This window comes from Heterodontus francisci, chromosome 18 (genome assembly GCF_036365525.1).
Source record: "Heterodontus francisci isolate sHetFra1 chromosome 18, sHetFra1.hap1, whole genome shotgun sequence".
Lineage (NCBI taxonomy): Eukaryota > Metazoa > Chordata > Chondrichthyes > Heterodontiformes > Heterodontidae > Heterodontus > Heterodontus francisci.
The window spans coordinates 29,897,205-29,919,457 of record NC_090388.1 but is presented as its reverse complement, the minus strand read 5'-3'; the positions used below and the strand labels follow the sequence as shown (position 1 = coordinate 29,919,457).

Genomic DNA, 22,253 nt, shown 5'->3' with positions numbered 1-22,253 from the left:
TGTTCTTTGGTGATGATATTAAATTATGCCCTTTTAGTTACTGATTCATTTCTATAAGGTTTGAACGTCTGTTGTCAACTTTCAAAGCTAAAGACACCATTTCTTTAACTTTCCCTCATACCTCAGTTCTCTTTGTCATCTGTTACTTTCAGCTCTTGACTATTTCCCGTGTCTTCAGTAACTAACTAAACTTTAATTTTAAGAAATCCTCTCTATCTACTACTGAATGCGAGAGCAGGCATAATATGAGTCTAATCAAAGAAACTAGAGATATATACACCACATCTAGACAACCGTACACCGAGAGAGCAAATTCCTTTGGGTTATCATAATAACTGTAGATGATGGCAGCGAAGAGAAACATTTAAAATGCAAACTGCTATTTTTGTGATGCATTCCCCAGTTTATTTTCCCGACCAAGTTAACCCAATTCAATGAGATCTCAATGAACAGAATCGGTAATAGCACCTTGACTGATACACCATGCAGTACTTTTGGGATAGTCTGAGAAAGAAAATCTCCCAGCTAGTTTTTGTTACAATGCAGCCAAAACAAGCATATTGATTCACAAGTAGAATCTCAGCTGAGAATCTGAGTTGGGTATAGGAATTGCAATTATGGGCTGAATTTTACCCTTGTCGGACGGGAGACGTCCACCGACCAAAAAGTCGGTGGCGATTCCCACCTCCACCTGGCCTGAGAAGAGGAAGGACGGCCCTGGGAAAAGGTAAGTTTGTGGGGCCTTGCCGGGGGTGATTGGTCGGGCCCCGGTGAGGCAAGGGTGGTCGATTGGGAGGATGAGGGGCGTGCTGAATGTTGGGCATGGCCCTCTGTCGGGCACAGGGTGCCTGATCAGGAGGGTCCTCCCCCAGGCCTGCTTTTGCCAAGCGGCTTTTCTCAGGCCTGGGCTGCCTGACCGGCCAAGGGTAAAATCCCCGTGGCGGCGAGCGAAGGCCCTTAAGTGGTTGTCAGTTGGCCACTTAGGGGCCTTGATTAGCCTGGGGTGGGTGGGCCATTTTCATCCTACGCTGCCCCGCATAAATGGCAGCAGAGGTGGGAGTGGGTCGGGAAGGGCCCTCCGAGCCCCCCACTCCATTTTACGCCCACCCACCCCTCCCCCCACCCCGCGCCCCGCGCCCCACCCCCACACCTGCCACCATCCCGCTCTTTTTGTGGTGGGGGGGGGGGGGGAAATTCCGGCCCATGAGCCCAGTGCTTTTTCTAATGTTGCATCTATCAATTCACCCTTGGAAAAATTACCTTTCAAGTACCCAATGTAACCTGAAGGGCAATGAGAAAAATAAATCTTGAATTATAACTTTCCCATGTTAAATTCACAATATGAATTGAAGTAGTCCACTTTCTTTATAACTGCATATTTTATATCTTCCTCTGTCTCTGTGAGTGGTAACAAGAGGGAGCTCTTGCTGGGATTTTATTGAAGTGGTTGTATCAGTTGACAAAATGGTGGGTCAGCAATGTTATTGGTCTGCTGGTAATTTTCCAGTCACTGATGGTGGAAATAAACACATATGGTAGCAAGTCATGTCTGCCATCACAAAACATGTGCAGCCTGGGTATGAACGTCTGGAAGTCTTGACCCAAAGTGTAACATTGAAAGTGGAGTGATGTCATGAAACAGATCATTTTGTTGTGCCAATTGAGGAGAATGGTCCAGATGTGGAAGATGAGAGAAAAAAAGAAGACAAAGCACACAGATTCTATGGGACTAACATTCAAAGTCTGTTGGTGGCAATGAACGCAGGCAGGCACGCAATTTCCCGTCACCAACCAACGTACTGGTTTCCAGCATGTTTCTGCCTCCAGGCCATTTTGGAACATGCCAATTTGGGAGTGAAACGGCTACCCACTCACAAGTGGCTGGTAGCCAATTAGGCCTATTAAGGCCCTTCTGCTGCTGCCAATTGGAATTTTCCAGTTGGCAGGCAGTCCCACCACAGTAGCCAGAACACAGCTGATGAAACGAGGCAGCTTCCCAGCAGCAGACTGGAGGGCCAGTGCTCCATATGGCTTGCCAGGAATCCAGAAGAAAAAGAAGAACAAACCTGCATTTATATGGCACCTCACACAACCTCAGTACATCCCAAAGCAGGTTATAGCCAATGAAGAACTTTTGAAGTTGCTGTCATTGTCATAATGTAGGGAAATGTGACAGACAATTCTGTGTATATAGCAAGGTTCCACTATAGCAATGAAATAAATTACCATATGACCTGTCTTAGTTATGTTGGTTGAAGAATAAATGTTGGCCAGGAAACCAGGATACCTTACCTGCTGTTCTTTGAATAATGCCAGGGAGTTCCTATGCCCACCTGAGAGGGCAGGTAGGGGCTTGGATTACAGCCTGAAACATATCTAATACATCAGCTTTGCCACTTTTTATCCTGATAAAAGTCGTGAAAGTCGTGGGAGTCAGTTGCCAGCGATCGCCAGAGCTGGCGGGCAGCCATAAAGGCGGGGCTAAAGTGTGGCGAGTCGAAGAGACTTAGCAGTTGGCAGGAAAAAAAGACAGAAGCGCAAGGGGAGAGCGAACTGTGTAACGGCCCCGACAAACCAATTTTTTCTGCAGCACCTGTGGAAGAGTCTGCCACTCTAGTATTGGCCTTTATAGCCACTCCAGGTGCTGCTCCACAAACCACTGACCACATCCAGGCATTTACCCATTGTCTCCCAAGACAAGGAGGCCAAAGAAGAAGAAGAAACATAAATAGAAAAAGAAAATCAAACAAAAGTATAAGCCTGTGCTTGTATTGGAAAAGTTCAGTTTTTTAAATTATTTCATAAGATGTCAGCATCACTGGAAAGGCCAGCATTTGTTGCCCATCTCTAATTGCCCTTGACAACTGAATAGCTTGTAGGCCATTTCAGAGGGCAGATAAGAGTCAACCACATTGCTGTGGGTCTGGTGTCACGTGCAGGCCAGACCAGGTAAGGGTGGCAGATTTCCTTCCCTAAAGTCCATTAATGAACCGGATGGGTTTTTAATGACAATCGATGATAGTTTCATGGCACAAATACTGAGACTAGCTTTTAATTCCAGATTTTTAAAAAATAATTAATTGAGTTAAGTTAAATACTTGGATAGCTAAAATGGTTTTGAAAGTTTCAGATAAATATCAAATATTGTTTCTGCATGATTCTTTTCTTTGAAGAAACTAGATATTTATGTATTTGTACAATCATGGAGCATAACATGTTCAGACACTATAAAGGTGCTGGCAGCATATTAAATTAACCCAGAGATTTGCAAACTGGTTTCCACAGATCCTCGAGGGTTCGCAAGGACATTAGATTGCTGTCCATCTGAAGCTGAGTGTACCATGAGCACAATGTCAAAAATGGTCATTTTTATGTTCAGTATTTGTTGACTCATTAGCACAGTGGTTCTGATGCTATATGCTATTACAGTTACTTTCTGTTATCATAGAGCTTTTTTTTAAGGCTATTTAACACTGTCTTTCCAGAAATTAGGACTGAGGTTCTGGGAGTATATCAATATTTACACGAGGTCCCTCACGTGAAGAAGTTTGCAAACCATTGAAGTAACCTAATGCTATTGTATTGATTTTTTTCAGGCATGCTGACTGAGGACGTTTCTATCTTTGGAAACAGCTGGATGTCACAGTCTCCTTCTGATGCCCCGTGTGAATCTGTTTCCCTCAATTTCCCTAGTCCATGTCGGGACAAAGGAGCAATAATTAGTGTTAGTGTCTTCTAAATTACTGTATTGGTGAAAATCTGTAGCACCTCTAAAATTATAACCTTGAATAAAAGAAAATATTATATAATTCTTGAATTTATATGGCCCCTTATCATATTGGAATACCTCAAAACTCTTCACATAGTTTTGGGAGTGTAGTGAATGTGAGTAAACATGGCAACTATTCTGTAATATTCCCAATAATGTACTACAAATACCTGTGAGATAAAAATGATAGTTAACCAGTGTTGTTTTGTTGTAGTATTGGTTGAGGAAGAAATGTTAGCTAAGAATAATAGCTTTGGGTCTTTAATGTTCATCTGAACAGATTCATATGACCACATTTTAACATCTCATAGAAAGGAAGGCATCTCTGATAATGCAGCAATCCTCAAGTATTGCTGTAGCAAAGAGTTGACATAGACATGATGGGCTGAATGGTCACTTTATTGTAAATATTTATGGCTACTGCTCAAGTCCTGCAGTAGGCTGAAAACCGGTGTTCGACCACAGCGCTAAATTCATGGGGCCTTTATTTTAGGATGCCTAAAACAGGCATTGGACCCTTAAATGTTTAAATTAGGGGCCTAACTCCTTTTGAAGGATCCTATCAATAAATTTGATGGCAATGAGTTGGGCAGGCCTGCCCTGCTTAGAACTCTTCAGCTGGAGTTGTGATTGGTTGTCACCATACAGCCTGCTCCAATCCTCCTCCAGTGATCTACGGAGAGGCTGGCAGCTCCAAATTGATGTCTTCACTTAGATGAGCTGCCTGTGCATTATGGCCAGAAGGCAAATTTCCATTGTTCCTTGGGCCTTGGTTTAAACATCCCTGACCGAGCAAAGCCTAGTCTGGGTCCAAGAATAGATCCAGACTAATACTTGAGTCTAATTACCAGATTTTTTTCTCATAAATCGTAAACTATCTTGGCATAAGAGTGATCTATTTGAAGAAAATAAATACAATTATGTGTGTTGTTTTGAAAGGTTAATTTGTTAATCCAAGTTAGTTTCATGAGAGACTCTTGTCTCAGCACCTTTAATAATTAACAAGTTAAAATATTGTGCAGTTTTGGGCACCTATTATAGAAAGGACAATAAAATCATAAAGAACATACAACATAGATTCACTAGGCCCAACCATCTTCAGCTGCTACATCAATGACCTTCCCTCCAGCATAAGATCAGAAGTGGCAATGTTCTCTGACGATTGCACAGATTTTAGTACCATTCGCAACTCCTCAGATACTGAAGCAGCCCGTGCCCGCATGCAATAGGATCTGGACAACGTTCAAGCTTGGGCCGATATCAAGTAACATTCACGCCATACAAGTGCCAGACAATGGCCAAATCCAAGAAGAAAGCACCTAACCATCTCCCCTTGACATTCAGTGGTATTACCATCACTGAATTCCCCCAGTGTTAACATCCTGAGGGTTACCATTGAACAGAAACATAACTGGGCTAGCCATATAAATACTGTGGCTACAAGAGCAGGTCAGAGGCTGGGAATTTTGTGGTGAGTAACTCACCTCCTATTTTCCATAGCCTGTTCACCATCTACAAGGCACAAGTCAGGAGTGTGATGGAATACTCTCCATTTGCCTGGCCGAGTGAAGCTCCAACAACACTCAAGAAGCTTGACATCATCCAATACAAAGCAGCTCACTTGATTGGCATCACATCCACGACCTTAAACATTCACTCTACCACCGATGCACAGGGACCACAGTGTATACCATCTACATGATGCACTTCAGCAACTCATCAAGGCTCCTTCCACAGCACCTTCCAAACCTGTGACCTCTACTATCTAGAAGGACAAGGGCAACAGACGCATGCGAACATCACCACCTGCAAGTTTCCCTCGAAGTCACACACCATCCTGACTTGGAACTATATCACCATTCCTTCACTGTCTCTAGGTCAAAACCCTGGAACTCCCTCCCTAACAGTACTGTGAGTGTACCTACACCACATGGACTGCAGTGGTTCAAGAAGGCAGCTCACCACCATCTTCTCAAAGGCAATTAGGATGGGCAACAAATGCTGGCCTTGCCTTATACTCATATCCCAAGAGCAAATATATTAAAAAATCAGTCATAGAAACACAACATACTGGGATTATATCCACTGTTGCAGAGAAGGCTAAGGGTTCATTTAATAGAGGCTGTGCTTTATTGGCTTAAGAATGGGTCTCAAACCCATAGCTTTCTGACAATGAGTAAGGCGATTCAGTCCTTCGAGCTTGTTCCAACCCGACATTCAATTAGATCACAGCTGATCTGTTTTATCTGCCTTTGCTCCATATTGCTTGATACCCTTATCTAACACAAATCTATCAGTTTTGATCTCGAGAATTTCAATTGACCCACCATCCACAGCCTTTTGGGAAAGAGAGTTCCTGATTTCCACTATTCTTTGTGTAAAAAAACTGCTGCCTGGTTTCACTCTTAAATGACCTGGTTCTTATTTGAAGCTAATGCCTTACTAAGCCAACCTGACATAAATAAACATGATAATATTCTATATATTATGTATATAATGTCATGAACGTGCTTCCGTTATTAATATTTTTTGTGGACTTGTGTCTAAAAGTGGAAAATATCTGAGGATATGCTGGACATATCCTTTTCTAAAAGGGTCACTGGAAGGACATTTGGGACTTTGTTTAAAAACAAACACATACTGGAAGTCACATGTCTTAAGCTAAGTGAACAGAAGGAGCCTTGCTGGCTATTGGAGTTTTTTTTACAGAGAAGTCACATGTCTGGGTTTATGGCTCAGGAGTTTTGGTTTTGTTTTGGACTGTTTAAATGAGCAGTTGGTGTGTATCCTGCTAAGAGAGAAACCACCCAATTCATCCTTTGCCATCTATGTCGAAATATCTTCTGAGAATCCAGTGTGATAGCCAAACCCACTGATGCAGTAATTCTCCTGAAAAGCCTGCAAGACTTCCTCTCAACATCTCTTGAAAGAACTGCTCCAGAAAGGTCCCAGTTGCAGCCGTTTACGTGTATCCAGATACCAGACCAAAGGGCCATCTGGAACACTTCATATTTAATCTTTTTTTTCTCCCAGAATTAGCAATTATTTGACCAAAGTATTATTTTTTGTAAAGTTGATCTCTGCAGAGAAAGTCTTTATCTTTTGTAAACCAATGTGTGTGCGTGCGCGCGTGCATGTATGTTGGGTTATTTAGAAGGGAATATATTTATACCTTCATATTTCAACCTGTTAATAAGCTTTGCATCTTTATTGAATAAGTCTTGTTTTATAATAAATTAATAACTTTGGTGTTTATTGAAGAAACCTGGTCGGTGGATTTGTATTCTGAAACGGATAATAAAAAGTATATAATTGGCCGTATACATAACTGGTTAAAATATTTTTAAATATGTGTTGTGACCAGTGGAGTAGTTGGACCAGAGGGAGACAGTTCACTCCTCCAACGTCGGTTGTAAAAATATAAATGAATTAATACAGGGAATTCTGTGAGTTTTATGAAGATAAATAATGTAAAGAGCAAAGCATAAGGAAGAATTTTAGCAATGCATGCTGATTTATTTTACATTTTATAACCAAGAGTTGCATTCTGACCACAGAAGTTAACTTGTCAACATATTCTGTAAATAAAGCGCAATGGAAATTATAGCCACAATAATATATTAATTTTGTTGATTTATTTAAAAAAGTAATGCCAAGATATTTTATTCTGTTTTGCCTTTTTAAAATTTAATTTAGGATATCATTGCAAAATGTGAAGTTCTATTGGGTTTTCCCTTCTTTACTTGTCGTGAATACGTTCAGCCTAATTCCTATGTTGCCAGCTGTATTAATGATCTGTGCATGTAAGTATTAAATTCCTAAATGAATCTTTTATTCTTTTCCTCAGTAAAATATTAGAAATTGTGTCTATTTCATAAGTAAACATACTTATGTTTCATAAGTGAATATCAGAGATTCATTAGATAAGTTGATATAAAAATTATAAGATGTAAAATCAGTTTATTGTTCTGTGAAACAGGATGGATGACAGTGACACCCAATGTCGTGCGATAACTGAGTATGCTAGGGCATGTTCTCATGCAGGCTATCCCTTAATGGACTGGAGAGATGATTTTCCTGCTTGTAGTAAGTTTTGTTTGTATTGTTTTTAGTGTCATTACTTTTGAACGTTTAGGTAACATAGTATGACATCTTACAGTTCCATAAACCATTGAACACAATTCTGAAATATTGGGCTGAATTTTGTTCTGCTCCCAACGTTGGGCACCCTGGTGAAGGGGGTGGGGGTGGGGGGTATTGGTGGAAGATCAAAGTATCAGCAGCCTGCCACGGAGCCCGATGCCAGGATTGCCGGGCCAGATTGTTCCAGCAACGGCGAGGCTCCGTGGCAGCCCTGCTGCTCGGCGACGGGACCTGACTTTAAATATTTAAATGAGGTGTTTGCATGCATTAAAACCTAACCTGCAGCGATCTTACCTTCGGTTCCGGATCTTCAGTGCGACGGGCGGCACTCACGTGCCTTCACTTTACCGTCCAGGGAAAGCTGGCGCCAGTGAGGTGACGATGGGGGAAACTCAGGATTTGTAGCGTAGTGGTGGGGAGGATGGGGTCAACGCTGCATTTTTAGGGCTGAATTTTACCGGCCCCTCGCACCACAGGTCGCGGTGTGGGGGCCAGTAAAATATTGCGGGGAGAGGCCCACCTTGACCCACAGCATCGAGAAGGGCTCGCCGCATATTACCGGCAGCAGGGGGACCTTGGTGGGTCCCTGCCGCCGGTAATATGCGGCGAGCCCTTCTCCCTGCCGCTTGGCGGTGGGCCCTTCATCAAAATATTCAAATGAACCTAAATTAGAAGCTATAAACTTACCTGCAGGTGGCAGACGTCCCACGCTGAATTTACTGACTCCGAACGCAGCTTGCGCCCTTCGGAACTCTGTACAGAGAGCAGATTCAGCATAAATCTTTAACACAGTTAAATTGGTTGTAAATTGGTTTGCACTCATTTTTCAAAAGGAGTAAAAAGCATACCAATTAATTTAGCAGGTGGGTAGCCTGTGGTCAAACTATGCAGGTGTTTGGCCCCACTGCTAAATTCATGGGGCCTTTATTTTCGGACACCTTAAACAGGCATTAGGACCCCTAAATGCGCAAATTAGGGGCCTACTGCCTGCTGAAGGATCTCATCAATAAATTTGTTGGCAATGAGCTAGGCAGACCTCCCTTTCTGTAATATTCAGCTGCATTTGCGAATGGGCCTCGCTGTGTAGCCCCTTCCAATCCCCATCCAGTGACTTATGGTGAGGCAGGTGCCTCCACATTGATGTCTTCACTCAAGTGAGTGCCTGTGGATGTAGAGCAAGGACCAATTCCGACCGATTCTCTGGCTCAGATGAATATTTGAGTCTAATTACCAGAAATAATTTTTTTTCTCATAAATCATAACATATATTGATAGAAGGGTGATTTATTTTGAAGGGCATACATATAGTTATGCGTTTTGTTCAGAAAGGTTAATTTGTTAATCAGTGTAAGGTGCCTCAGCACCTTTAATAATTTACAAGGGAAATCAAGTCTTGATTTCCAGCATTTAAAGTGATTTACCATTGTAGCAGTATTATAAATCCTTTTCACTCTAGACTTGGAGCTTATTTTCCCCCCCATTGCCTGAACAGAATGAATCTGATGCCTGACTGAGCATTAAACTATTATTTTCTATTCATAAACATTGATTAATATTTCATAAAGGGAGACTGTCTTCATACGGAAAGGAGCATAATCAGAGAAGCTTAGTTATGATACTGTCACACATAGAGGACAGGATGACATTTTTGCAATGCAATAATTTATATTGACACAATTTAAGTCATTGCTTCATGCTCTTGAGCAAGTTTTTCTTTTAAAGATTTGAAATTGTGTTGTAACCAAATCTTTGTGCTGAATTTCAGCTGATCAGTGTGAAGATAGTTTTGTTCACCGTGACTGTATTAGCTGCTGCCCACCTACTTGCACATTTGAAAAGGAGTGCTTGGGAAGTAGCCTGCACTGCCTAGATGGCTGTTACTGCCCAGATGGTAAGATCATTTCACACATTTTGTAACCGTCCACTTAAAGAAAACTGTTTAGCCCTCTGTATGCCGTCCGCCATTCCCTGACTCAGAGTGACAGGTGCCTTATTTGCATAGCTCAAGAGATAGGGGGACGATACTTTGAGAGATACAGGCTGCTTTTGTCTTCCACTGCTTTCAAAGTTCATTCAATGGCCCAGCTGAAATTACTGTAAGGGAATTGTCGCAGTGAATCAACATTATGCCACTGGGTGCATAATATATTCCTAGCACAAACCAGTAAGATTTATTTTAGTTTCCACATCCGTCTGAAAATGCTTTACTGGCATGAGCCGCAGGGACCTGGTTAGTTAGAAAGCTGTGGAGAACTCGCAATTTGGAATTCTCCCGACACGCTGTGGAGCTTTAAATCCACAGTGTGTCTCTGTCATCACAGATCAGTTCCCTACCCAGACGCCCAACCTGATTGATAGGCTGGGCCTTCAGTCAGGTAGGGAACAAGGGAGCTGGTCACTGACTGCCAGAGCAGGAGATAAGTCCATGCTGGGAACAGGGGTGGTTGATCAGGGTGGGGTAGAGGGTTGACTGGGATGGGGTGGGGGTTTGTGGTGCTGATCAGTGATGGGAATCGATTGTGGGGGGTTGGGGGTGGGGGAGGAGTGTGGGTTGCTGATCTGGCGGGAAGTTGGGGGCCTGCGAGAGATGTACGTTGGAGGCCTCATGTTAGGGGGTAGTCAGAGGCCTCGGGGAGGAGGGAAATAGCAGCCTGTGTGGGGAGATCAGGCCTAGTAGGAGGGAGGGGGAGGTTGGAGGCTTCGGGGGATAGGTCATTGCAGGGGGTCTGAATTGTGGAGGCTCCTCAGGCAGGCACCTCAAGCATGAAAGCACATACTTCCTGAATCCACCAAGTTCTTACCGCAAGGAAGCTGTTATGTTCCCTGACGCTCAGGAAATCTGACCGACAGCAGTTAAATTTTAAAAGCAGAATGAGATGAGGCTCACAGCCTCATTATCACATTTAAAGTTGCAACTCACATCCTTGGATTGAATTGGTCACCCGCCCACCTTCCAGCCTGAGTTAAAAAGGGAAATGGGCAGGTTGGAGGCAGGTTTGGGTCAGGAAACAGATTTCTGAGGCTTTAACAGCCCCACTTGACCCAATTCACCTTTTTTTAGGTTAAAATTCAGCCCTTAGCATAATGAGAAGCTTTTTGTGTTGTCTGATGCAACATAAATGAGATGCGTGGAGCTCAGTTGATTGAAGATCTCAAACAGGTTTATTAACAGCTAACAACTGTTGCAGATACTGTGCAGAGCTAACTATTTACAGGATTTGCCTCTTGGTATTCCAGTTACAGAGTGAGACTGACATGTAATCACATGACTGCTTCCTGGCATTCAGTTCATTAGCATATTAAGATCTTAAAGGGACATCACTGTTAAAGGCAATCACACACCATTTAGCTTCAGTAATTTTACTGCCCAGTTATTACCAGGTACAAATTGCATCTGTGGCATAAAAGTATTTTAGTGCTATTAAAACCACTCTGCACTTTCAAGTGTAGGTTTAATTGATCATAAAAACATATAATGGTGAAAATGCACTGTTGGGCCTGGAGTTTCTGCTCAGTTGTGCTGGTTTTCTCAGTGTATTTCGGACAAAATCAGTGTAACCAGCAGAAAAGATTGTGGAGTTTTAAATGCAAGTTATGTTCTGTGTGACTCAAGTTTCTGCAATCTTATGTGCTAGTTTAAAAAACACAATCTAGGAGCAGACTCTGCCCCCAAAACTGTTCATTCCCCCAGGATTAATGAATCACCATTGGGAATTTCCATTAATTGTGATTATTTGTGGGCCTTTGAGGTGACTCCAAAAATTAAGCTGGAACTTTTGGGCATAAAGTCACTAATAGGAAGGTTTTCAAAGCTTTTGAATATATTTTATTTAAATTTACTAAGAAATTGACTACTGTAGCCCAATAAAACGAGGAAATGTTTCTGTGTATTTAAAAGTCATCTTTAGTATTTAAATTGGGTTAGTCACAGGATGTAAGTTGGCACTGTGATTAAAAATGCTTATTTTTTGAGATAAACCCATTTTCAGTTATATTAATCAAACTGTACCTATTTACCACTCTTAAATAGATCAAGGAATATTTTTAAAGGCACTTTTAAAAATAAACTATGTTTTAAAACATTGGCTCATTACGCTAGCAGATTTCACATGTGGCAATATGCAAATAAGTTTGAGTGGAAGCCAGAGTAGAAAATACCTTTTGCTGATTGTGTCCACAGCGGAAACTCTACCCTAGATCTTTTTCTCTTCCAGATGCTGATGGACCCGCTGTGAATTTCCAGAATTTTATGGGTTTTTTTTCAGGTTTCCAGCATTCACAGTAGGAAATGATTACAATGAGCTGACTTAAAGTACAAAACAGATACTGGTTAGGGGAAAGGGTTGGTGGAACCAGTTAACGTCTGTATGATGGCTGGATTCCGACCTTTTTTTAGAAGGTGTAGCAGCTTTGTAAGTTACATCAAGAATAGGTTTTATTGCCGCTACCAAATGCAATCTCATGTAAAACACAACTGTAAAATAGTTTAAGCAAGTAATAGCAGCCGTTGTGTCTGAGGAGGAGCAAAGATATGGGCACGTAGGAATTTTTGTAGATTCTCCAATAGTGTCCACTGTGACAACTTACAAAATGGTGAAACATGGAGTAATTACTTTGTGTATACATTTCTAATTTTGTTTAGGACTTGTCATGGAGAATGGAACTTGTATATCCATATCTAACTGTCCATGTATATACCATGGCACAGTCTATCCTAAAGGATCTCATTTACAGGAGGGCTGCAATATGTGGTATGTTTCTGTGTAGAAGACTAACTTACTAACTCCAAATATAGATTGTGGAATAGTAAAAATGAGAAACAGTATAAACTATTTTGTCTTAAATGTATATTGGTTAATTTGCTAAACCTTTAATTATTTTTGCAGTCATTAAATATTTTCCTTCCTTTCTAATTTAAATAATTCATGAAGTTCTTCAGTATATTTATATATTGTAAGTCAAGTATGGTATTTAAATGTGAACAGTAACTGGCATGCTTGATGTTTGCAGCATTTGCAGTGGTGGTGTTTGGAACTGTACAGACAATAATTGCCCAGGTAATAATGTTTCTTTTGTCAGATTTTGTGTACTTACTCAATGCAATAATAATAGAGTTTTGTTCTGAGTAATGTATTATTATTGCCTAATTAGGTAGATTAGATTAGAGATACAGCACTGAAACAGGCCCTTCGGCCCACCGAGTCTGTGCCGAACATCAACCACCCATTTATACTAATCCTACACTTCTACCAAACATCCCCACCTGTCCCTATATTTCCCTACCACCTACCTATACTAGTGACAATTTATAATGGCCAATTTACCTATCAACCTGCAAGTCTTTTGGCTTGTGGGAGGAAACTGGAGCACCTGGAGAAAACCCACGCAGACACAGGGAGAACTTGCAAACTCCACACAGGCAGTACCCGGAATCAAACCCAGGTCCCTGGAGCTGTGAGGCTGCGGTGCTAACCACTGCGCCACTGTGCCGGTGATGGTGATTAACACATTTAAAATGTTCCATCAAGTTTCACAATGAAGGAAGCTTATTTTTCTTAAACATTTCTAGTAAATGTCAGTTGGGCATTTTAGTAGCACTCTCACTTTGAGCCAGAAGGTTGTGGGTTGACATCCCTTTCCAGAATTTGATCACATCATCTCGACTGACACTTCAATGCAGTGATAAGGATTGTTGCATTGTTAGATGCCCCATCTTTTGGATTGAACATGAAACCAAGGCCCTTTCTTGCAGTTCAGGTAAATATAAAATTTTCAATGCCACTGTTTGAGGAGGAGCAGTGGATGTCTTCCAGTTTCTCTGCCCATATTCATTCAACAACTTAATTAAATGATCATTTATCCAATTTGATGTTTTAAGACCTTGCTGCGTGTAAATTGGATGCTGCGTTTTGCTACCTAACAACAGTGATGATCTCAAAAGTAATTCATTGGCTGTGAGGTGCTTTGGGATTTCCTGACAACATGAAAGACACTCTATAAATGCAAGTTCTTTCTTTCTATGCTTAGGAAAATTTGAAATTCCCCCAAAAAATGTGTAACAAATACTCCTTTCTTTTAGCTGAATGCTCAGTCACAGGAGACCTGCATTTTACTACTTTTGATGGTCGGATTTTTACATTTCTTGGCACATGCCAGTACATCTTTGCAAAGAGCCGCAGAAGTAACAAGTTCACTGTGACATTACAGAATGCGCCTTGTGGTCAGGTAACAGAATAAAAAATCATCCTCTAATTGAAAAGCTTAGAATGCGGGATTAAAATTCCTATTGAGTCTTAAGTTACCGATGTGTGTGTTTTTTAAAAATTTGTCTGAAGAAAATAAGAGAATAAAACTTTGACACTTCTATGTAAATCACTTAAGTATTGTACATTTTGCAACAGATTCTCCAATTTCACAAAAACACTTTGTAATCTAGTCAATTGGTAAGTTCCACAGACACTGACCCTTTCATCCACCTCAATTCATTTTAAACAGAATTACTTCATTATGTGGATAAATTACTCCAAACTGATGACTCACGATAGCCATATTTCTAAATATATTTAGGTTACTAGGAAATAATTTTTGAAACATTTTAGGTGAACTTTTAGGCAGGAAATTAAAACATTCCAAACAAATTAATAGTACATATTTTTGGGAAGGTCTTGAAAGGTATAAATTCTCATTCAGTGAACTGCAGCAACTGAGCTGGAATTAATTTCTCATCAATCCCAATGTTGAGAACATCCTTTATTTAAAGTGGGTATGACAACATTGGTAATTACAGGAGCAAAAAGGTTTATGAGTCCATCTGGCCATTCTTAATAACAAATGTTTTCTACATTATTTGCCTCCATCGTACCTGGGCAGTTCGTTTGTCGCATTCACCATCCACTATGCAAAGTAATTAAATCTAAAATGCCGTATACTTCCCCTCTTCTAAACTTGACCCTGTACCCCCTGGTTCTACAGTTTATGGGAATCTTGAATATATTATCAGGGTCAATATATACATTCCCTTAAGAATCGTGAATAGAAACAGAATACTTAAATAATGGGCCAGAGATTGCTGAAAATTAACGATGTGTGAACATGTGGCGTTATTAATATGCAAATCTCTTGGCAAGGAAAAGCTACCCCATGAATTGTGAATCACAACAAGTTGCTGAACAACTTTGCAAAACCAACATCTCGTCCTTAACCTTCTCGTGGTTTCCATGAAGTTGCCACATTTACTCGTTAATTATCCATTAAAGTCGCCACAGAAAATTAACTCTAGTAATTAATAGCGTAAGTATGCTTTTAATGATGTAATAATTATTAATGACTACCAATCAACCTCTCTGGCCCAGAAAATGAACAACTGGGCAGAGAATTGTGGGAGATTTAAAAAATGGCAAATTTAAAATCATTTTTTCATACTTTTCAATTCTGTCTTTCATTGCTGTTTCTCTCAATCCAATTGTTTTTCCTCTCTTTTTCTACGCTTGATTTGACATTGAACGCATCCAAACACTGGCCTTGCCAATGATGCCCACATCCCATGAAAGAATAAAAAAAGTCTTTGTATTTGGTTTGCCTGTACCATATTGTTAGAACACCCAGGGTATCATCTGGACACTTAGATAGCTTTATTTCTGTTGCCACCTCCAAATTATTTATATGCATTGTAAATAGCAATGGTGATACCATTGAGCCCCTTGGTACACCTCTGTTGATTCCCTGCTATGTTGATGCAGCTCTATTTGCAAGAATCTTTTGCTTTCTTTGGTTTAACCAAATTTCAATCCACATCAGAAGTTTTTCTTCACTTGCATGCTGTTACAAATTTCGAGTCTGCCTTAGATTCTTCTCCAGTACAGTGGTGCTGGTCATTTCTGTAAGTGGTTTGAGCATCTTATGTTGAGGAGCATGTCTGCATTACCCAATATCTAAGTGTATGATACAATAAGCCAGGGGTGTAATTGGAGGATTCCCTTGTGATATGATACAGGCTTCCAACCATAACAGCTCCTGGATAAGGTAGATCTATTGTTATGATCAAGTCTTCCTTCACATAAAAGCCTACACCCACTCCTGATTTTTCTTTTCTATCTCTGAGGAATATCCTACTTGCTTATTTATGTTTGGGCCCTAGGTTTTCCCCTAACAAATGTTGCAATGATTAGTCATAGCTTGGGATTAAAAAAAAATTGTAGGTTAGTATTATCTTGATGCAAGACCTCCCTGTCGTCTAGCTAACAGTTTTAAATGGATGACTTCCATCATTGAAAAGATAAGAATCCAGTACACCCCATCTATTGTTAAATTGTATTTTATTTTCTGCCATCAAGTATGTTGGGTACTTAACAATTGCATTGCCTGATGGTATATTTCCCCCTTTACCTCTCGCTGAATCTAAGGTAGCAAGTAGCACGCAGCAACAGCTTTGTAAAATTCTTTAGAGCACAAATGACTAGTTTCTAAATTCCACAATAGTAAACTTTTAAGAAATCATATCAATCTCTTAGAATTGCTTAAATTTTAAATAATGATAGTGGGAATTCCTTAAAATTACACAAGGAAACCATAAATATTACACCTAGGATCCATAAACATATTCCATATCTATACTGAACAATATTAGTGACCCCGAATTTTACTAAACTCAATTTTTTAACTGAATTCTAAATATCTGAAATGAAAACTGAAAAAAGATGGAAATTTACAACTGACCTATCAACATCCAAAAATAAAAAGTTAGAGTTTTAAATGGCTGCCTCTGTCTCCAGCAATGACCTTTCCAAAGATATCTGCCATAAGCCCACAGACATGCTCAATTTCTTGGACTGTTTTTCTTCCCACCATTCTTCCTGTAAGAACTTCATCCCTTTCGCTTTCTCTGTAATGCAGTTCTGATGAAAATCATTCACCAAAAAACATCCTTTCTTTTCAAGATGCTGATTGACCTGCAATCTATTCTTAGCTTTTTCTTTTTTTCTATTCTTTCATGGGATGTGGTTATTGCTGACAAGGCCAGCATTTGTTGTCCATCCCTAATTGCCTTTGAGAAGATGGTGATGAGCCACCTCTTGAACCGCTGCAGTCCATGTGGTGCTGCTAGGGAGGGAGTTTCAGGTTTTTGACCCAGCGACCATGAAGGAATGGCGATATAGTTCCAAATAAGGATGACGTGTAGCTTGGAGGGAAATTTGGTGGCGGTGTTCCCATGTGTCTGCTGCCCTTGTCCTTCTTGGTGGTAGAAGCCACAGGATTGGAAGGTGCTGTTGAAGGAGGCTTGGCAAGTTACTGCAGTGTATCTTGTCTATGGTACACACTGTGTGCTGGTGGTGGAAGGAGTGAATGTTTAAGGTGGTGGATGGGGTGCCGATCAAGCAGGCTGTTTTCTCCTGGATGATGTCGAACTTCTTGAGTGTTGTTGGAGCTGCATTTATCCAGTCAAATTCCCATCACATCCCTAACTTGTGCCTTGTAGATGGTGGACAGGATTTGGGGAGTCAGGAGGTAAATTACTCTCTGCAGAATTCCCAATCTCTGACCTACTCTTGTACCCACAGTATGGCTGGCCTAGTTAAGTTTCTGGTCAGTAGCAACCCCCAGTATGTTGATGGTGTGGAATTCAGCAATGATAATGCCACTGAATCTCAAGGGAAGATGGTTGGAGAGGATCATTGCCTGGCACTTGTGTGGCACAAATCTTACTTGCCACTTATTAATCCAAGCCTGAATCTTGGCCAGGTCTTGCTGCATGTGGACACAAACTGCTTCAGTATCCGAGGAGTCACGAATGGTACTGAACACTGTGCAATCATCAGCGAATATCCCCACTTTTGATCCTATGATGGAGGGAAGGTCATTGATGAAGCAGCTGAAGATGGTTGGGCCTAGGACACTGCCCTGAAGCACTCCTGCAGTGATGTCCTGGGGCTTAGATGTTTGGTTTCCAACAACCACAACCATCTTCCTTTGTGCTACCAGTGGAGAGTTTCCCCCATGATTCCCATTGATTTCAATTTTGTTAGGGCTCTTTGATGCCACACTTGGTCAAATACTGCCTTGATGTCAAGGGAGCTAAAAGGATTAAAGCCATTCCATTCAATACTCATATCACATGGAATATTTACAAGAAATATATTTTATTTCGTGATCATGGGTTTAATAAAAAAGACTGCAACTGAATAAATCACAGCATTCTAGGGTGATAATGTGTTCCTGTTTATTAAAGTCAAGTAGTTGATAAATTCAGTTTGGTAATGTTGTGACATGACATTTTTGATATATCATAAAATATTTCAATGTAAAATCAAAGTCAAAATTATTGAATGAATAGGTTTGGGTCTCACAGTACAAGTTTTTTTTTCTTCCAGAGTCTGGACCACAGTTGCATTCAGTCAGTAACCTTGGTGATAGAAGGTGATACAAATAACCAAATAACCCTAACCAGGGCAGGAGAAATTCACTTTGGCATCCATCAAGCAATTAGCCTGCCATATCACAATGGTAATTTGTTCACTTCTACTATTATGAAAACCTGTAAAAGGGGAATAATTAGCATTTCAGGAGAAATAGGTGCACATCATTTGTCAAAATGACTTGCAATGAAAAGATAACATGGTATTTGCTGATATAAATTATGTTACTACAATGCTAAATGTTAATTGGAAGCTATGATTTTCCCTTTCATTTTAAGAACTGCACTAGAAATAGAATTTCTTTCCACTTGCTGATCAGAAACATCGTTATGCAGCCACATCATGCACAGCTCAATGTTGAGGCCAGGATTGTCTTCTGTGACATCAAAATAGAAATACAAAATTGAGATGTCAAGTTTGAAAGCAGTTCTGTGCCATGGGACTTCCACCCGCTGGTGGACCCTGCCATGACTGTCATCCATATTCCTGGATAAGTGTTATTTACACACGAGGCATGCTTTGAGCGATTTCCGTTCCTTCAGTGGGAGCCTGCCACTGCTGGGGAGTATAACATTGTGTTGCTGCATTGGGCACTCACTACAGCATCTGAAATGGGCAGAAGAAATATTAACAGGGCAAATTTACCCGGCTAAAAATTTTTAATTTGAGTGAACGCAGTTCAAAACAACGTGGAGACATTTGGAGAGTATAAATAAACAAATCTGTAGATGCCGAAAAGCAAACAAATACAAGAAAAGGTGAAAACGTTCAGCAGGTCAGTCAGCATCTTTGGAGAGAACAGGTGAGTTAACATCTCCCATGTAGAACCTTCATCCCAGCTAGAGTATAGTAGCATTGTGGTTATGTTACTGGACTAGCAATCCAGAAGCCTGGACTTTTGATCCCATCAAGGCAGCTGGGGAATTTAAATTCAGTTACATTTAAATAAATCTCAAATCAAAAGCTAGTACCATTAATGGTGACCATGAAAACTACTGGATTGTGAAAACCCTTTCACTAATGCCCTTCAGGGAAGGAAATCTGCCATTTTTACTCAGTCAGACCTGTATGTGACTTCAGACCCACAGCAATGTGGGTGACTTAATTATCCTCTGAAAGGCCTAGTAAGCCACTCAGATTATCAAAATTCCCACAGAAAAGTATAATAAGAATAAAACTGGACAGATCACCCAGTTTGCACCACATGGACTGCAGCAGTTCAAGAAGGCGGCACCACCTTCTCAAGGGCAATTAGGGATGGGCAATAAAAGCTGGCCCACATCCCATGAACGAATTTAAAAGAAAGCTCAGTTCACTAATTGGCCTGAGGACATGAAGAATTGAACAACTAGGGCGGGAATTTTATTTTAACGAGGGCGGGTGAGGGGCAGGAGGTTTAAGGGGGATTTGAGGAAGAACTTTTTTACCCAGAGGGTGGTGACAGTCTGGAATGCCCTGCCTGGGAGGGTGATAGAGGCAAGTTGCCTCACATCCTTTAAAAAGTACCTGGATGAGCACTTGGCACGTCATAACATTCAAGGCTATGGGCCAAGTGCTGGCAAATGGGATTAGGTAGACAGGCCAAGTGTCTTTAAAGTATCGGTGCAGACTCGATGGGCCGAAGGGCCTCTTCTGTGCTGTATTATTCTGTGATTCTGTGATTCTGGGGTGGCCCCTCAGACCGGCATGTCAGATTTCTGATGCGAAACCAGCATGCTCAAAGTTTAAAAGGTTCTGCCTAGAACTGGAGGAGCCAACCCGCAGAGATCGATAAATGGCCAGTTAAACCACTTAATGAGCTTGATGTCAGCTTGTTAAAGGCCAGTTCTGAATTTTCTTTCAGAGGTACAGGATCTACATAGGGTCTCAGCCATAAAAGGGATGAGGAGGTACAAAAACGTCAGGAGCCGGTCAGAATGGCAGGACAGCAGCAAGAGGCTCCATTAAAGAGGAAAGGCTCAGAACAGGCCCTCATCCACAGGCAACCAGTTGTACAGATTCAGGAGAATTATTTGTCATATCTCTTCACTCTTGACAAGGGCATTTTGGGTTGGGCAGCTTTTTGGGGGGAGTGGACTCGTCCCTCTCTTACGGGTCTCATGGGTTCAGGAAGACTGCACATTCCAATCGAAAGGAAGGAAGGACAGACCAGGAACTGGGATGAAGCTACTCCGAGATAGGATCAACTCGCGATGAGGAGCAGCATCTGCAGGAGCAGAAGAAGACCCATGGGCAACAGGGGCGCAGGGGTGAGGAACAAGAGGCAGGAGGACAATCAAGGTGATACCCTCAGTATAGGGTCTACTGCCAAAGGCGAAGCTACCTGGACATGCCGGACTGTCAGTGTCACGGAAGGCGGCGCCTGTCCAGGCAGATGGTTGCTGTCTTGTGTACTCTTGTTAAGGGTCATCCGAGAGTTCACAGGAACCGTTGCCATGGCCTTCCTGTAGCTGTAAAAGTCACAGTGGCCTTACACTGTTTTGCAACCAGGTCCTTCCAAGCAGTGACAGCAGACATTGGTGGCATTTTGTGGGCAGCAGCACATTATTGCATCACAGAAGTGATGGATGCTCTGTTCGAAATGGCAGGGATTGCACTGAATTCAAGGTGGAAAGGGGCACTCAAGTTGAACAGGTAGTGGGATTTTCCTTCATCGCGGGATTCCCTCAGGTGCACGGGATCATCGATTGCAACCATGTGACCATCAAGGCACTGATTGACCAGACAGGGAGATTCCTCAATAGGAAGGGATTCCACTCCCTAAATGGTCAGCTGGTATGCGACCACAGCAAGCACTTTATGCAAGTGTATGCACACTATCCTGGAAGCTGCCATGATGCCTTCATCCTTTGGCAATCACAGGTGCCGCAGCTTTCCATGGAGCCATCAGAAATCCGTGGATGACTGCTAGCGGATAAGGCTATCCCGTGAGGAGATGGATGATAACTCCAGTGCGTTACCCTGCCACAGAGGCTGAGAGACACTACAACCGATGCCACCTGAGCACAAGGGTCATCATTGAGCAGGCCATTAGACTCCTGAAGTTGAGGTTCAGATGCTTTGACCGGTCAGGTGGTGCCCTCCAGTACACTCCCTCAAAGGTCTCATGTATTGTGGTGATCTGTTGCACACTTCATAATATGGCCCTCCAGAGGGGTGTGCACCTTATGAAGGAGAAGCACGGAAATGGCACAGCTCCTTGGAGGAGGAAGAGGATGAGGAGGAGGTTGAAGGAGAACTGGAAAACACTTGCCATGCTTTACAGGGATGTCGCTTGGTATGCTCAAGAGGCGGAGCGCTCATCAGGATGATAAGAGCTCTAAGGCCACTCTGATCCAGACACGTTTCACCTGACTGCAGGACATTTGGAAAGGAGAGTCTCCTTCATCTAAGTGAGAGCAAGCATCTGTTAAGCACAGAAATCAGCAACCTTCCAATGGCACAAGCACTGCAAGGCTCCAGATTCTTCACCTGACACACTCTTCCCCAATGTTCTCCTTTTGTTTGCCAATCCTTATTTTCCGTTCCCCTGCCTTTCACTGTGATGAAATGAAGACACACAAGTCTGCCTTAGTGTAACAACGTGCCTCGTGCTTTATTGAATTACAGTTTAATATTATGTATAAATGAAACACCCAAGTGACCCACAAAGTGACATTACCGATGTGGTGGCCTGTGCTCACAGTCACTCCTTCAAGTTGCTCCCATTGTGGCTGAGGATGAGGTGGAGGCAGGCTGCTCGCTAGTGCCTGTCTGTGACTGAGAAGCCTGTGGCGGTCGGCCTCATCGTGGAAATGCCGGGGGGTCACTTCTAAGGGCTGCTGCACCGGCATCACTGCTGGGGCAACCTCTGTCACAGGATGTGACTCTACAGATGCTTCATCCATTGGAGAGGGCATGGAGGCGGATGGTGATTCCCTTTTTCCCTG

The 22,253-nt window shown here is 41.8% G+C and overlaps 1 protein-coding gene across 1 annotated transcript in view; it reads left to right on the top strand.

Moving 5' to 3' along the window:
* The window catches only part of otogl (otogelin-like), a 215,168-nt gene that overhangs the window by 8,352 nt on the left and 184,563 nt on the right, over nt 1-22,253 (top strand). The window contains exons 6-13 of the mRNA XM_068050050.1: nt 3,597-3,724; nt 7,466-7,572; nt 7,749-7,855; nt 9,678-9,803; nt 12,555-12,663; nt 12,923-12,969; nt 13,992-14,137; nt 18,280-18,412. Of these exons, the coding sequence (XP_067906151.1) occupies nt 3,597-3,724; nt 7,466-7,572; nt 7,749-7,855; nt 9,678-9,803; nt 12,555-12,663; nt 12,923-12,969; nt 13,992-14,137; nt 18,280-18,412 (903 nt within the window). The remainder of the gene's footprint in view (nt 1-3,596; nt 3,725-7,465; nt 7,573-7,748; nt 7,856-9,677; nt 9,804-12,554; nt 12,664-12,922; nt 12,970-13,991; nt 14,138-18,279; nt 18,413-22,253) is intronic.